Source organism: Lygodium microphyllum, chromosome 9 (assembly GCF_053477565.2).
Source record: "Lygodium microphyllum isolate KBCC chromosome 9, Lygodium_microphyllum_v1.1.10, whole genome shotgun sequence".
NCBI classification, from domain to species: Eukaryota; Viridiplantae; Streptophyta; class Polypodiopsida; order Schizaeales; family Lygodiaceae; genus Lygodium; species Lygodium microphyllum.
Window position 1 is genome coordinate 43,537,464 of NC_141143.1, and position 15,181 is coordinate 43,552,644.

The 15,181-nt window shown below is 38.0% G+C and overlaps 1 protein-coding gene across 2 annotated transcripts in view; it reads right to left on the minus strand.

The window, feature by feature from the left end:
• The window catches only part of LOC148030986 (MADS-box transcription factor 22-like), a 151,244-nt gene that overhangs the window by 59,178 nt on the left and 76,885 nt on the right, over positions 1 to 15,181 (minus strand). For both annotated transcript variants that reach the window (XR_015691835.1, XM_087684523.1), the window contains exons 2-3: positions 6,593 to 6,692; positions 6,434 to 6,475 (exon numbers count right to left, since the gene is read on the minus strand). Coding sequence is in view for 1 of the 2 variants with exons in the window: in XM_087684523.1 (XP_087540649.1) it covers positions 6,434 to 6,475; positions 6,593 to 6,692 (142 nt within the window). In the remaining variant the exon portion in view is untranslated. The remainder of the gene's footprint in view (positions 1 to 6,433; positions 6,476 to 6,592; positions 6,693 to 15,181) is intronic.

The following is a 15,181-nucleotide window of genomic DNA, read 5'->3' on the forward strand; positions in this document are numbered from 1 at the left end:
GCAGGTCGTCTTGAGTTAAAATTGTAGGTTGTCAAATTGTAAAATTGCAGGTCGTCTACCTATGAATGATAATCCGATTGCATATCGGTGTACCGAAGATCAGATGCAATATGTTTTTGGTGAACCAACTGGACCTCGGAATGTTTATGTCCTGAAGCGCATTGATGGTGTCAAGAAATTGCAGTTGCGGTGGTTTATGGAGCGTTTTATGATGTTTATCAAGACTGATAGTATTGCTCGTGATACTTATGGCATTATTTATTATGCAGAGCATTTGGGGATGCCGAATTGGGCAGGCCTTATGTTTGATAGGCTCAAGGCTGAAATCAAGATCTCCAAAACTAAGAAGATTTTTCAGAAATCTCGGATGGGTTGTTTTCTTGCAGGTTTGTATGAGCATGCACGGGTCTTGTATCCCGAGCTTACAGCTGAGTATTTGCTGAAAATGGATGTTGCTTCTTTGGCTGAAGATGCAATGGAAGTTGATCATAAAGTTGATGTTTCTCAGGAGATTAAAAATGTCAGTGATGCTCATGATATGTTTGATGGTGATGCTGCAAAACAGGCTATTTATAGTGACTTGAAGCAGGTTGGATATGATGAGGCATATGCTAGGCAGATTGCTTCTGAATTTGTTAAGGGGGATCATAAGGATGCAGGTGTTAAAGATGTACTTCATGTTGGTAAACAAAATGATGGGAATGATGCTTTTAAAGTAGATGGCAGTCTTTATGCAAAGAAAAAGCAGAAAATTGGGAAGATATGGTTGAGGAGTCGGTCTACATCAGTGGAGAAGAAGCAAGATGCTAATTTTGATGCTCAGAATCCTCTTTGTGATGACTTTGGTATTCAATAGTAGGTGGCTGAAGGTTCAGCCGACATACCTTTGGTTTCAACTGGTTCTGGGATGCATGATGATCACTTTGGTAGTCTTTCTGATGCTGTTGGAGTTATGCAGAAACGCATGGTATATTTCCAGGATTTTGATAAGCGCAATGCCCACACTGCTGTTTGGATTACTGATATGTAGGTTCAGTTGGCTGCCAGGCAAAAGGCAATTGAGGACTTGACTCAGCAGGCGCAGCACAAGAAATCCGAGTATGATGCATTGGAATTGGATCTTAATGGTAAAATTATGCATCTGCAGCAGCTGTTGGATAAAAATAAAATGTCTACTACACTTTGAAAAATGGACTAGTGAACTTAAGGATCAATGCTTGGAGAAAATGCAGTCTTTTATGGGGAAACATGTTCAACTCCAAGTTGATTATCAAGTGTTGTTGGAAAGATATCAGCCATTGAAAGAAGTTGAGAAGCAGATCTTGAGTAATGTTGAGGTTGAAGTGGATGCTTCAGTGATATTGAAATCTAATTTTGAGGATATTCGAAATGCATTGGTGAATGATGTTAAACTTGCATGGAAAATGGTTGCCGATAGGTTTGAAGGCATGATTTCTCGGCCTTATCATATGCTTCAAAATGCCTTTGTGTCTACAGATTATGAGGATGTTATGCATGAGAGAGACGCTTTCAAATTGAAAGTGCAAGAATTGGAGGCAAAATGCATGGATGTCACTGGAAAATTGGAGAAGGCTGTGGATGCAAAAAGAGCAAGTGAAGAGCATGTAGCTACTTCGTTGCAGCATAGAGACTTTCGGTCTGATGATCATGATTCTCTGATTCAGGAGGTGGTTCATACACTTCATCAGGATTTTTCTGCTATATAGATCATGAGCCAGTTCAGCATCATGATGTTGGTGCTGTGTCATGTCAGAAGTTTTCACGCACGGATATCATTCCCTATACTCCTAGATCTTACTAGTTGTTACTTTGGATGTAGTTTTGTTTTGTTCGTGATACATTTTGATCATCTCAGTGACTCTTAGAATCAATTATGCAATTGCATAAGAGGATTATGAGTATCCTAGAGGGGCTCTACTCATGATAGCTCAGTGCGGCTTGTCAAGGGGTGCAAGGCCTCTGGCAAGGCATAATTGTGTTCTTTGAGTAAGTTCTTCATCATATCTAGTCTTCATATGTTCAGTTAGCTATCTACATGCTTGTGGGTTCGAGTCATGACTGGCCCAATCATCCACCGGGCTGTGCCAGGTGTTAGGGCTCGGATTCTACCTTTTATTTAGTACTATTTCATACATTAGTATTAGTATGCATGTAGTCTTTTGGGTCAGCATATGTAAAGCAATATTTATACTTCATATGATATGTCACCTGAAAGTCGGGGCACAGGTCCAAAACGTCAGGCAGTTGTATTCGAGTAGTTAGTTTTTTTATCATGAATGGAATATGACTGTGGGCAGCGCTCAGGAATGACTGCTAATGTTTGATCCTATCATTTTCTTATCGTGTCTTGAATGTTAATGTTATTCTCTTTCATGTTATTCAATCAATGATGATTATGGTGAACGAAACAGTGTTGTGTTCAACGATCAGTAATTTTATGTTGTTGAGCATGATGTTTGCTCTACATTTGAATGTATTTCCTGAATATTATGTGGAGATGAAGGCTAGAAATCTATTCAAGGAGTTTCTTTTCAGTACTGTTGTGTATTCAGGCAGAATGATGTTTCGTGACTGTTATGGTGTGTTGGAAGGCCAAAACACCCCAAAAGCATTGCATAAGAGTCTCCAATTTCTGACACTCTCAGCACAACAAAGCTCACCCTGAACTTCAGACCGGCCACTAAAATTTGTTGATTCATTAAGATACCCAAAGGCTATAACTTCCTTTGATCTACCATCTGGACCTGAAATGGGGCTAGTAAAAGCTCCTCTTGCTTAGTTGCCAAATATGTATGTTCAGAAAGTATATAACTCCTGAATCCCCATCGAACAGGACATCATCATGTTTTCTTCCTGCATACTCAACATGAATGGTGGGTACTTGGTAATCCACAACCTCTTGTTGAGTTGGTATGACTGCCTAACAATCAGGAATTGCTTGATCTTGAACTGTTGTACTTTCAAGGACTTCCTGTTGCTTCTACCTGATCTTCAAGAGTAACTTCTCCTTAAAACTTGGTATCAAATCCAAATTTTGCTCCAAGGTCAACTGCAAAGATTACTTGGGCAAAGCTTGAAAAATCTCTTATGAACCTCATTGCTGTAATTGTCTAGCAATTCTGCTATCAAAAAACTGATTCTGTTGTTCAGGAATATACTCCTAATGTTCAAGAAGTTGGTCCTGCAAATCAGGCTACTGTATGCCTGAAGTCCCTACATCATCAACTTGATCAAATTCAAATTCTTCAACGAGTTTTTGCAACTTGCTAACCTGTTGTGTTGCCTTTTTTCTTGTCTTTTCTTGTTGATGCCGATCAAGCTTCTTACCAACTTGGCTTCTAGTTACTGCTAATACCATTGGTTCATGTTGACATTCCTCTACTTCAACACAATTAGAACAATCGCAATTAACATGCATACTTATAGCATTAGTGTTACCTGACACCTCCTTTGCCTCTTCATAACCTTCTCTTGCTGAATTTTCATACAGCCAACAATTCCTTACCTTTAGGAGTCCGCCCTTTCTCATCTTGATTAGGTAACTCTATAAGGGCTGCTACAACTGGGGCAGGTGGATGTTGTTGATGAGATGCTCCTACAGGTCTTCCCTCATTGTGGGACCCTCCTACTGGCATTCCTCTCTCAGTCCGATGCCTTGCCCAAAGCTCACAGTTTGGTCCAACAAAGTGTCCTTGACCTCCATAATAGTTGCATGCTCCCGTTTGTGTAGTTTGCTACTGTGCCTGAAAATTTTCCCAAGGCTCTCTAACCTACATTCATCTAGGTTCTCTGAAGGGTCTCTTTGGTATGGTGTCTGGGGTAATCTGATTTACTGCAGCTGGTTGAATAGGTTTCGGTCTAGCCTGCATCACTGGCATCTACTATGCCATCCTGACATTAGGATTATACCAGCAAGTCCTAGTTTCATGGCCATCTCTCTGGCATATCTCACGATGCATTTCCTTCCTCTTACTTTCAAAAATACCCAAATCTTTTAACTTCTATTTTATCATTTTATCAAACTTGCTGTCCGCTGACTTCTTCTTATCTTTGTCCTTTGCTTTCTTCTTTTTGGTCTTGGCTGATCTTGATTTCTTCTTCTTCTTCTTATGCCTCCTCTTGCTAGAATTATCTTCATCAGAGTCACTGGAATCCTCATCAAAATCTGCCCTCATCATCACTATCTGTATCTGAATCTGATCCTGAATCTACATCAGAATCTCAATCCGAAGAGTCCTCATCTTTAGTGTTCTTAGATCTAGAGATACCAAGTCTTTTTTCCACTCTCATAGCTGCCTTGATCATTGTGTCCAATGTATCATTCTAGCCTACCTCAACATTGGCAATGGGATTTCAAATCTTACCTCTCAAGCCCTTCATAAAGTAGGTAATCTGCATTTCAACTGAAGGTATATCATCAACATGCAGTCTATTTAACAGACTCCTGAAATTCTGGCCATAGTTATCCACCAATATAGCCTTTTGCTTGATCTTCTTAATCTTCCTGAGAATGTCTCCCAGAGTTTTATCTTTACGGAACCTACCCAAAAATGTTGTTTTTAAAGCATCATATGAATTAAAGGTTGCCATACCAAAACTGGCAAACCAGTTCATAGCCTTTCTTTGGAAGGTGGCAGCAAACTGTTGCATTTTAACCTGATCCCCGCACATTTGATTGAAACCAATGGCTATCCATCTGGTCTCAAATTGTGCCACATGGCAATCGGGTTCTTTTTTCTTCTTGCCTGAAAATTTAGATGCACGAACCTTTGGATTAACCAACTGATTCGGATTCATTTTGGGTCTCTTCTTTGGCTTCCTTGGAGGTGATAATGGATTAATATTCAGAACCCTCTGAGGTGAAATTCTAGCACTTCTTAACAAAAATGTTCTCCCAAGCACTGCATGTTGTAGCCTCTCAAATGCCTGCCTAGGAGGAGTATCCTGCTGGTCTAGAGGTAATATTCCCTCATCATCTGACAAATTTGGGGAGTCTGATTAAGTGGCAGGAGAATGATAGACTGTTGAGGTACCTGCAGAGGTACTCCCTTCCAAAGAAGTCTGCCTACCATCAATAAACTACTCCTCATCCAACCTGTCCAAACCTTCTAATCCACCCCTATCATCCAGCCATGCAACCTGTTGTTGCTGTCTTGCTAAAGTCTCCTTGATTTTCTGGGACCTGCTACTCTTAGTAAGGATAGGATTGGATTAATAAGGGTAATTATCTAACATAAATACTACCCATAGAAGGCATCTTACCCAATACTGATGCCATCAACATTCCTATTGCCGGAATCTCTTAGAACCTGATTCCAAATCTGCACCTAAATTAAGAAATTATTTTCTTGAACCTAACAAGGATCGCCAAAGTGTTATGGCCTTTCAACATGCCATAATAGCCACAAAACATCATTCTGCTTAAATACATAACAGTGCTATAAACGAACTTCCTGAATGTATTTGTAGCCATCAACACTACATTATGTTCAAGAAATACATTCAAACACAAAGCAAACATCATACTCAGCAACATAAAATTGATGTTCATCAATTGCAACACTATTTTCTATCACCATAATCATTATTGATTAAACAACGTGAAAGAGAATAACACCAACACTCAAGAGAAAATCAAAAGATAATGGAATCAGACATCAGCAACCATTTCTGGGCGCTGCACACAATCATATTCCATTCATGATCAAGAACCAACTGCTCGAATACAACTGCCTGACGTTTTTTACCTGCACCCTGACTTTCAGGCAACACATCATATGAACTATAAAGACTGCTTTACATATGCTGATCCAAAAGACTACATGCATACTAATACTAAGGTATGAAATAGTACTAAATAGATGGTGAAGTTCTAGTCCTAACAGTGCTTAAAAAAATAGTAGTGTTATTAAATCATCACCTACAAGTATGAGTGGTTTAAGTTCACTTTGATTGCACAACACAAGCTGAAAACATATCCACACTAGTCCTTAGGGTGTTCTTCCTTATTATGGTGTTTTAAATGAATGCCCCACTTTTGCTATGTTTATTGCGTTAGACTTCTTACAAATCCATTGATATCATTGGCATCTATATCCTAGTGAAACAACTTACAAACCATTCAACTAGGACATTTTAAATAATAAAAAACCCTAGGAACATGCATATTTCTTAGCATTTGTGCAACATTCATAATTCCAATAGCCCATATAATGATTCAATATTTTCATGAGATTATTAAATAAGTTATGGAAGTGATAAAAACTACCATTCAAATTACTTCATCTTGTTTCCGACTCATTCTCTCATTCTCTTATTGAATATTTTTACCTTGCAAATCAATAAAGTCTTAGGTTGGAAAAAAAAAAGTCCCACCCAATTCACATTGAGTAGAATTGCATAGCAAATGCACCTTTTGAGAACTAGTTTGATCTTGAAGTTGTAGGAGTTCCATCTGCAACAATATATTAGACTCATGGTTGAGTATATTTGTACCAATCCCCAACATTCAAAGATACATATGATTCTAATTCAATAAAAGCATGCATGTATGTCTATGGATACAATTTACCTTTCGCAGTCTCGTCTTGTGAATAGCAGCCTCCAAGGTAGTTTCAATCATTTTAATATCAGAGAGTGGTAGAAAGGAGAGATTTTCACCCATCAAGTATCTATATTTCAAGACAAAGAATATGGGTTTAGGGTTGAAACAAAACCAATTCTAACATCAATTGTCATAAGACATGTTCTACCTGTTGCTGTGAAGATCCGTCAAATGCTTGATATGTTGTTGTAAGAAAAAGGCCTCACGTCTCCAAAACTATATGCATTATATTGATAGAAAATAAACAATAAGAGGCCAAGAATCACTTACACCAAAGAGCCAAATAGTCAATCATCTAAAGGAACCAAAGAGCCAAATATATCAATGAAAATTTATTCACTTGTCCTTTATTATCCAAATGGTGGCTTGTTAGTTCATGTATAAACTAGGTGCTCGACACCTACATTCTTTGAGGGCTTTGCATAGATGTTTTTCTGGTAGTTCTCGCATTGAGTTTTGAAAGCACATTTCATTAGGTGGTTCATGAAAGGTTGATATAAGAAACATAATTTGAACTTCAAAAGCTTTGGCAACTTAGACTAATACAATGTTGAATGCATGCAAATACAATATATAGCGATATGTGATACTCATTAATGTATATGGAGTGAAAGACCAACACTAACGAGATCAAGCCTAAACTATATCTCCAACGAAATCTTATGACCATTTCTCAAGGCTTCTCAAAAACAAATATATTTAATGGTGATCTCTATGCATATGGAGCCTATTATGATATGCATATTATCTGCATACATTGACCCAATAACATCACATAAATTTAACACTCCAAAAATTATATTGAGAATTACTTCTTTCACTTTTTTCTTTCTGACAATTAATGACATATGTACATAATTGTATATGTAAAATATATTATAATGAATATGTATGTATGTATGTATGTATGTATGTACGTATACTTAAATATCTAGTCATAATAATAATAAATGTATCAATGATTAATTATATAATAATTAAGTATTTATATATCATATGAACATTAATTGTATATATACGTTGTCAAGCATTTTCGCGAAAACTAAAAACCCTTGTAGAAAGGTTTTCTAAAGTTTAGATGTGGTGTGGTTGTTTGTTTTGTCATTAAGTAGTTAGATTTTTTATAGTTCTTTAGCTTAGGATTTGTTTTTGTCATTATGTTTGATTTTATGAGTGTGAAAACTTGATGGCTTTGGTCGAGTTTGTTATTTTTAAATAGGTTGGAGCTAGAGTTTACCACTAGAGCTGCCAAACATCATGGAATTGGTATATTTTATTGCTGAAAACCCTTGAACATCACAAGGATTATGGATTCACGAGCACTTTACATTGCACTTATTTGATACATTACATTCGGGGGTCGTCTCTTGATTTTTTCAAATACTTCCATGCCAGGGTTGGGTAGATATATGTTTGTACCATCGTTGAGAACTAGCTTAAATATCTAGTAATAATAATAAATGTATAAATGATTAATTATATATTAATAATTATAATAATTATATTATAATTATAATTCATTTAAATAATGATAATTATATATAATATTTAAGTATTAATATATAATATGAATATTAACTATATATATACATTGTCAAGCATTTTCATAATAATCAAAACCCCCATAGCAAGTTTTTTTTAAAGTTTAGATGTTATGTGATTGTTTTTTTTGTCATTACATAGTTAGATTTTATGTAATTGTTTAGCTTAAGATTTGTTTTTGTCATTTTGTTTGATTTTATGAGTGTGGAAACTTGATGGCTTTAGTCGAGTTTAGTATTTTTAGATAGGTTGGAGCTAGAGTTTACTAGTAGAGGTGCCGAACATCATGGAACTAGTATATTTTCTTACTAAAAACTCTTGAACATCACATGGATTATGGGTTCACGAGCACTTCATGTTGCACTTATCTGATACATTACATTCGGGGGTTATCTCCTGATTTTTTCAAATACTTTCATGCCAAGGATTGGGTTGTTGCATGTTTGCACCATCGTTGAGTACTAGCACAGCATGATATCTGCTGCAACTATATGCAATAAATCTTACATACATATGTACGTATACTTGAGAGAGCACATTTCATTGTGCGCATACGGTTTCTTACATGCACGAGTTCGGAATTTCATCAGTCAAATAGGAAATTCTAGTTGAGTGGGAAATGTGGTTGGGTGAGCTTAAGGGTAATGAAGGCCACCGCCAGTTGTGAGATGGGTTGTTTTCTTGGTCAACATCTTGAGGACTATTATTTTCTAGAGAGATTGTGAGATTTTGGGTGGGTGGAGCGGAGTACAACATTTTCCTTTTTGAGAGTGTTGCATTAAGGATTTTAAATAATCAAGAAATTGTATTTACATCTTGCATAACGCGCTGTCAAAGAGTTTACTGTTCATAATATAAATCATGGGATTCTTATGAACACAGAAGAACTTCACTGGGAGTTATATGAGGAATTTGCATACAAAATTCAAACATTGTTACCCAACTATCAACTTAGTTACATAAGTTCTTTTGTATTTAGCATATAATTTTCAGTTGTACCATGTATATTGATGAAAAATAAGTCTATGGGAACCTACAACTTGGTCAGCTAGAAGTAATTGACAGTTTGCAAGATAAATCACATTGATTCAAGTGCAAAAATATGGTCAAAACTCAAGAAAAATGCCAAAAGTTACCACAAGTCCACTAGGTTCACAGGGGACCTGAAGAAATAGACTAAAGTGACCAGCAAGTGACCTGAGTAGGTTAAAAAGTGACCTGGGCTTGAGCAAGAAGCAGCCACATTTTTCGGCGCAAAATGCGGGCTGCAAAGCCTGACTGCAACTGGGGAAGAGGTGGAGCTATGGTGCATGCTTTGGAGCATGCAAACTGGAGATCAACAGGACCAGAAGATGAAGATGTAAACACGGTGAGAGCTCCGCTTATCTGTCCTTTTGGTCTGACGAAAATGCATGTTATGATAGTCTATAAAAGGGGGAAATCTGAGAGAAAAGTATTCAGCCTGCTCTTATGCACGACTTCTCTCATTTTGTCTACCTTATTCTTGATCCAATGAAGCCTGACTTGTACCCAAGTACTTGAGTGACTTTGGGGCAAGCAAAGGGTGAGGATTTTGAAGGTGTATGGACTGTTATGGGCTGAAATAACCAGTCATAAACAGGGCAGCCCACTGTTCTTGTCCATTTTTTATGAGCAAATAAGAGATTTATGTGGTTGTAATGGAAGAAAATGTCCTCTTTTCATCAAGACTTTGCTCATTAATGATTAGAGAAGCTTCTTCATGAGTTTATGCACTCATTTTGAGCTTGATTATGGGCTGGAATTTTCTGTTTTAAAACAAGGCTGAAGCTAAAATTATGATCCTTCAATGCATTTCATCTACCATTGGCCCAAATCTTGAATGTATTTGAAGTCTATCAACATAATACTTGTCCCATAGAGTTGAAATACGTCTATGTACTTGAAATAAAAGCCATTAGAACTTGCATTTGATATTCATGTTTGGATTAAGAATCTGAAAATATCCTTTATGTTATGGTGTATGTATCCAAAGGCATTTGATGTAATTGAGATAGAGTTATTTATTCAATTCGTGTATGCTAAATACATAGAGAAAAAGCTTGAATTCTTCTTCCACAACAAAATCATTTCTAAAACTCGGATCTTGTCAAACTCCAATCTTTTTCCCTTTCCTGAACTTTGAATCCCATACTCCTCTTCCGCACTAAGCCCCGGTAGTAGACCTACCCTTAACACGACGACAGTGGTGAACCCGACGTGAAGGTCCGCTGCGGAAGAAGAAGTCCAATGGGAGAGTCATCAAGTTCGGGAGGAGATGCCTTGCAACAGTAGGTTCGTCTGATGCAAGAAAGCCAACAACAACAATTGCAATTTCAGCAGCAGTTGCAATTGCAACAACAACGGAGACAAGAAGAAGAACGGATTGATGCTACTACCATTAAAGCCTTGGAAGCAGTTGGGCAATAGCTCAAGCAATTTAATGGGCAAAATGTGTCCTCTTTTATCCACCTCTATACTGACAAGATGGTCTTCTTTGGAGTTCCTCAACATGCCTGGAGCCATTATTTTGCCCGTCTGGCTGTGCATGGCCTCCAGGACCGAATTCATGGTCTTTTCCAAAAAGACGCGGGATGGTCCGTGTTCAAGAAGGCTCTTCGAGAAAAAAAATTTCTTGAAGATTCTGGCCTTATGACAAAGAAAGTCTTTACTGAATGGGTCGAAAGGCCCAATAAGGGTCTAATCGCTGCTGCTCTTCATCGAGAATTTGAAAACAAATTTGCTCAACTAGATCCTGACGATCAACAAGGTATGGAAAGTCAAAGAGATTGAATTATTTCTAAAAGCTGCAGATTCTTCTCTTCAAGAGAAGCTAACTGATCGACTTAAGGACCCTGACTCTAAGACGGGATTGAAGACTGCTTGGGTTGATGTCACTGAAGCAGTTAATATGATTGCTCGAAGAGAGCGGTTGCGCCTAAGATGGGTTTCAACCCCTACAACAACTGAAACCATGAAGGAACCTGTTCCAGTTTCTCGACCTCCTGTCTCTATAGCCGAGCAACCAAGAAATTCTGTTGTTCCATCTCCAAAGAAGGATGTCATGGACGAGCTAATTAAAAGCATGCGGAATCTCCATCTTAATCTAACGGAGATTAATTCTAAAGTGGAAATGCTTGATGTAAAAGTGGAAGAAAGAGGACGGTCAACTGCCCAAAGGCCTGTACGAGAAGGCTTCAAAAGACGTTGTATCTAGTGTGATAGCCTACAGCATAACAAGAGGGAGTGCGGTGCATTCCATAAAGTTGAAGCACAAAAATTAGTCTTTTAGAAGGATGGTAAAATTCATGCAACCGAAACCGGGCTTCCTCTTGAGCCAAACTTTAGCAACGATGGCATGAAGAAAAGATTGGAGGATTTGGCAACAAGAACAGCCTATGCAGCTGTTGATGCAGCAAACTATGGGCTGCAAATTGAGCCACTAATGAAATTGTTAAAGCATGTAAACTTATTGCAAAATCTAAAGTGTGGATGCAGGTCTTGGACTGTATGGAGCAAGGCAAAACAACTAAAGATGATTTAACCACTGCCAGTCAATGTATCCGAGGAAGAACCGGTTGGACCGAGCCTATTGATTCATTTTCAGCTTTTGCCCGGTTAGCTAAAATTAATAATCATGAAGCCATGATAGAAGAAAAGAGAAAAAGAGATGAAGATGTTGCCGGTCCTTCTTCTTCAGGGCCAACTAAACGCATAACAAGAAGTAAACAAGACCAACAGAAGGCTACTGAAAATCCTCCACTGCCAGAGCTTGATATGGGAGAAGCCCCTCAAGCAAAGAAGACAGAAGGAAAAAGAAAAAGCAAACATCCCAGTTATAAGTTGCAATCGGACATAGAGACTGCAACGGATCTTAAACGGATTCTAGAAGAAAGGATTCTTGAAAGTAGAATTGAGTTTACATTAGGTGAAATTCTCGGAATTGCAAAACGAGGATTTCATGATGTAATAATTGATGTAATTAAACGAAAAAGACAATATGTTAGTGAGGAAACTGAAGAATCTGTGCATGCTTTTTTGCAAGCACTTCATGTGTATTTGCAAGATGAAGAGAAGCTGAAAACTCAAGGGATTCGATTGGAGGCAATCAAAGAATTGATTGCAGCCATAGAAGCCAAAGATGAAGACATTTATAAAGCAGAAACTGAAGAAGCCATTATGGTGGGGACTTCTCAATCTAAAGTGTAGCCCATGCTTAAGAAAGAAGCTCATCTTCATAACATCCAAGAAGAAAGTGATGCTCACTTTATTCCTAGTAGTCACTACTCCCGTACCCATTAGGTAAGGGCAACTACTGAAACCATTGTTAAAATCGGTGAAAAAGAGATTCCATGCATTGCCCTTATAGACCATGGTTCGGAGATTAATGTTATGTCAAGAAGTCTCTATGAGAATGGAGGATGGCCCATTGATGTGGACCCAGGATGGCGCATGAAGGCAGCCAATAACTCTTCTGGCGATCTTTATGCAGCATGTCCTAATATACAAGTTACTATTGGTAATGTAAAAGATGAATTTCATTTCTTTGTTCAAGATTCCTGCAGCTATCCTATCATTTTCAGACAACCATTTATTTCCGAGTCTCGTTTAGAGACAAAGGCCCTTGATGACAGATCATCATATGCTCGGATAAGAAGTAAGGATAATGACAAAGCTATCCAATTCCTGACCATCTGTGTAAATCACCACCGGAATAGGGATCGATTAAGAGATCATCCTATTCCTTCTAATACCCGAGAATTTAAGGGTTTTCGGGTAGCGCTGCTATAAGTAGAGGCTATGGCAGTGCATCATGTCATAAAAAATTGCCTCCACATATAAAGGAGGCAAGGCCAAGAGCTCTCTATTGTGGTGCTTGGTGTTGATTAGTTAGTTATGGGGATGTCTTTATGCAAGGATAAGATGCAGGAATTTAAAAAAAAAGGGTTTCATCCCACTGAAAGCTTGTATAGAATCATATCATATATTACAACAACTAGAGACTAGCTGTGAATATAAACCATTATACACACTGCTTCAGCCTAGAGAGTATGAGCAACCTCAGCATTCAATGGGCCATTTTCAACATAGTCTAGTCCTATCACTCCAACGACACCATTCTCTAATGGTATATTTGCATTCACAAACTCCATCCATATGCCATGCTTCCAAAAACACCATTCTCTAATGGTGTGTTTGCATTCAAAAACTCCATCCATGTGCCATGCTTCCTACAAAACATGTAAAACTCATTAGAGGAAAACTCTCCTCAATGATTGGCTAGAACTTCTCAAAACCCTAAGATAGATTGCTTCTCAACAAAATTGTTCCACACAAAATCAAGAATAAGCATTCTAATTAAGCTCCGAAAAATAGGGCCAATTATATTTTGAGAAGTCATCAATGAAGAGTATGGGGTATTTGTCTTTCCTTAAGGAAACCATATGCATGTAAGCATTCAATGTTGTTTGCCTCTCAAACAACTAGGGCCTAGAGAAGGAAGTTTGGAAGGAAAATCTCACAAATCTTCAATCAATGCCTTTCAAGAAGCATGTGTGATCAAGTCAAAATTAAGGTGCCCATAACGGGCATTCCACAAGAGCCCAAGTGCTAAAGAATAGAGAACACCAAGGACTATGAACTTGTAGAGCCCATCCTTCTATGTGAGGGACTATAGAAAAGCTCTTGATGCAATATTCTCCACCATAAGTGTCTCTGGTGTAAAGACCATACTAGTTCCCATCTATATCTAGGCCATTTAATGGGTAGAAGGTTGAACCCAAGTTAAGGATATAAAGGAGTTTTGGTGAGTCCTGCCTAGTAGGAAAAACTAGAATTATGTACACATCTCAAACAAGCATATAAGAAATGTTACTTATGGTACTCAACCCCCTTTGTCATGGAGATCCAAAATCCAATCATGGTGTAACTCATATGAGAAGATGCTCCATTTTCCACAAGCCAAGGATTCTTTGAAAAATAAGCATGAAAGGTAGAGCCCAAGTGGAAGCACACAAGTAGAACCAAGAGCAAAGCAAGAGCTATGGCAGATGGAGCAAGAGAGCAAGAGAGCAAGAGAGAGAGACACCATATGTTGAAACTCCAATAATCAATATAGTGTGACCAACCTTCCCATATTCAATAGTTATTGAAAGAAAAAAGAATAAAGTGAAAGCAATGGGCATCCACGACTTATAGTGTACAAATGTGAAGTATTGAGTACACGGAGTAAATGTAGACGACTAGACACAAACACATTTACCCCTAACAACCGCTCACTTAAAGGTGAATATGTCTTAGTAAGGAGTAAAGGTTAAAAGAGAAAAGTACAACATGTACATAGAGTATAATAATGGAATGAGGAGAGATGTCATCTCATCCTATAGCCATGAATCTCCTAAGGAACGCAAAATGTTACATTGAGAGACTTTTAGTGAGTAGGCCCAAACAATTCACATCAATTGAGATCTTGATTAGCTCAACAGACTTATCTTCTATCACCTTTATGATAAAGTGACAATGCACCTCAATGTGCTTCGTCTTCACATAGAAGATCAAACTAAATAGCACTCATAGAATTCGAATGCAGTATAGGAGTCCTAGGCATACCAAGATCTATAAGGAAACATCCTATCTAACCATAGGCCTCCTTCTAATCCTTAATGATTGTAATGTACTCAACCTTAGTAGTAGACAAGGTCATGCATTTCTACACCCTAGATATCCAAGAGATAGTACCTCCGACATAGGTAAAGACATATCCAGAGGTAGAATTCCTATTGTCTGCATGTTGTGCATACTTTGAGTTAGTGTAATCCATGACTCTTGCATCCTGGTTGCCATAGCAAATGTACATACCTTATGTGTCTTTTACGTATCTCATGATACCCTTCAGGACATCCTAGTATCATCTTCCAAGTGTAGCCATATAGCATGCCACAATGTTGAGATGCCAAGCTCAACACGTGCGGACATTGATGATGGACCGCCTCGCTA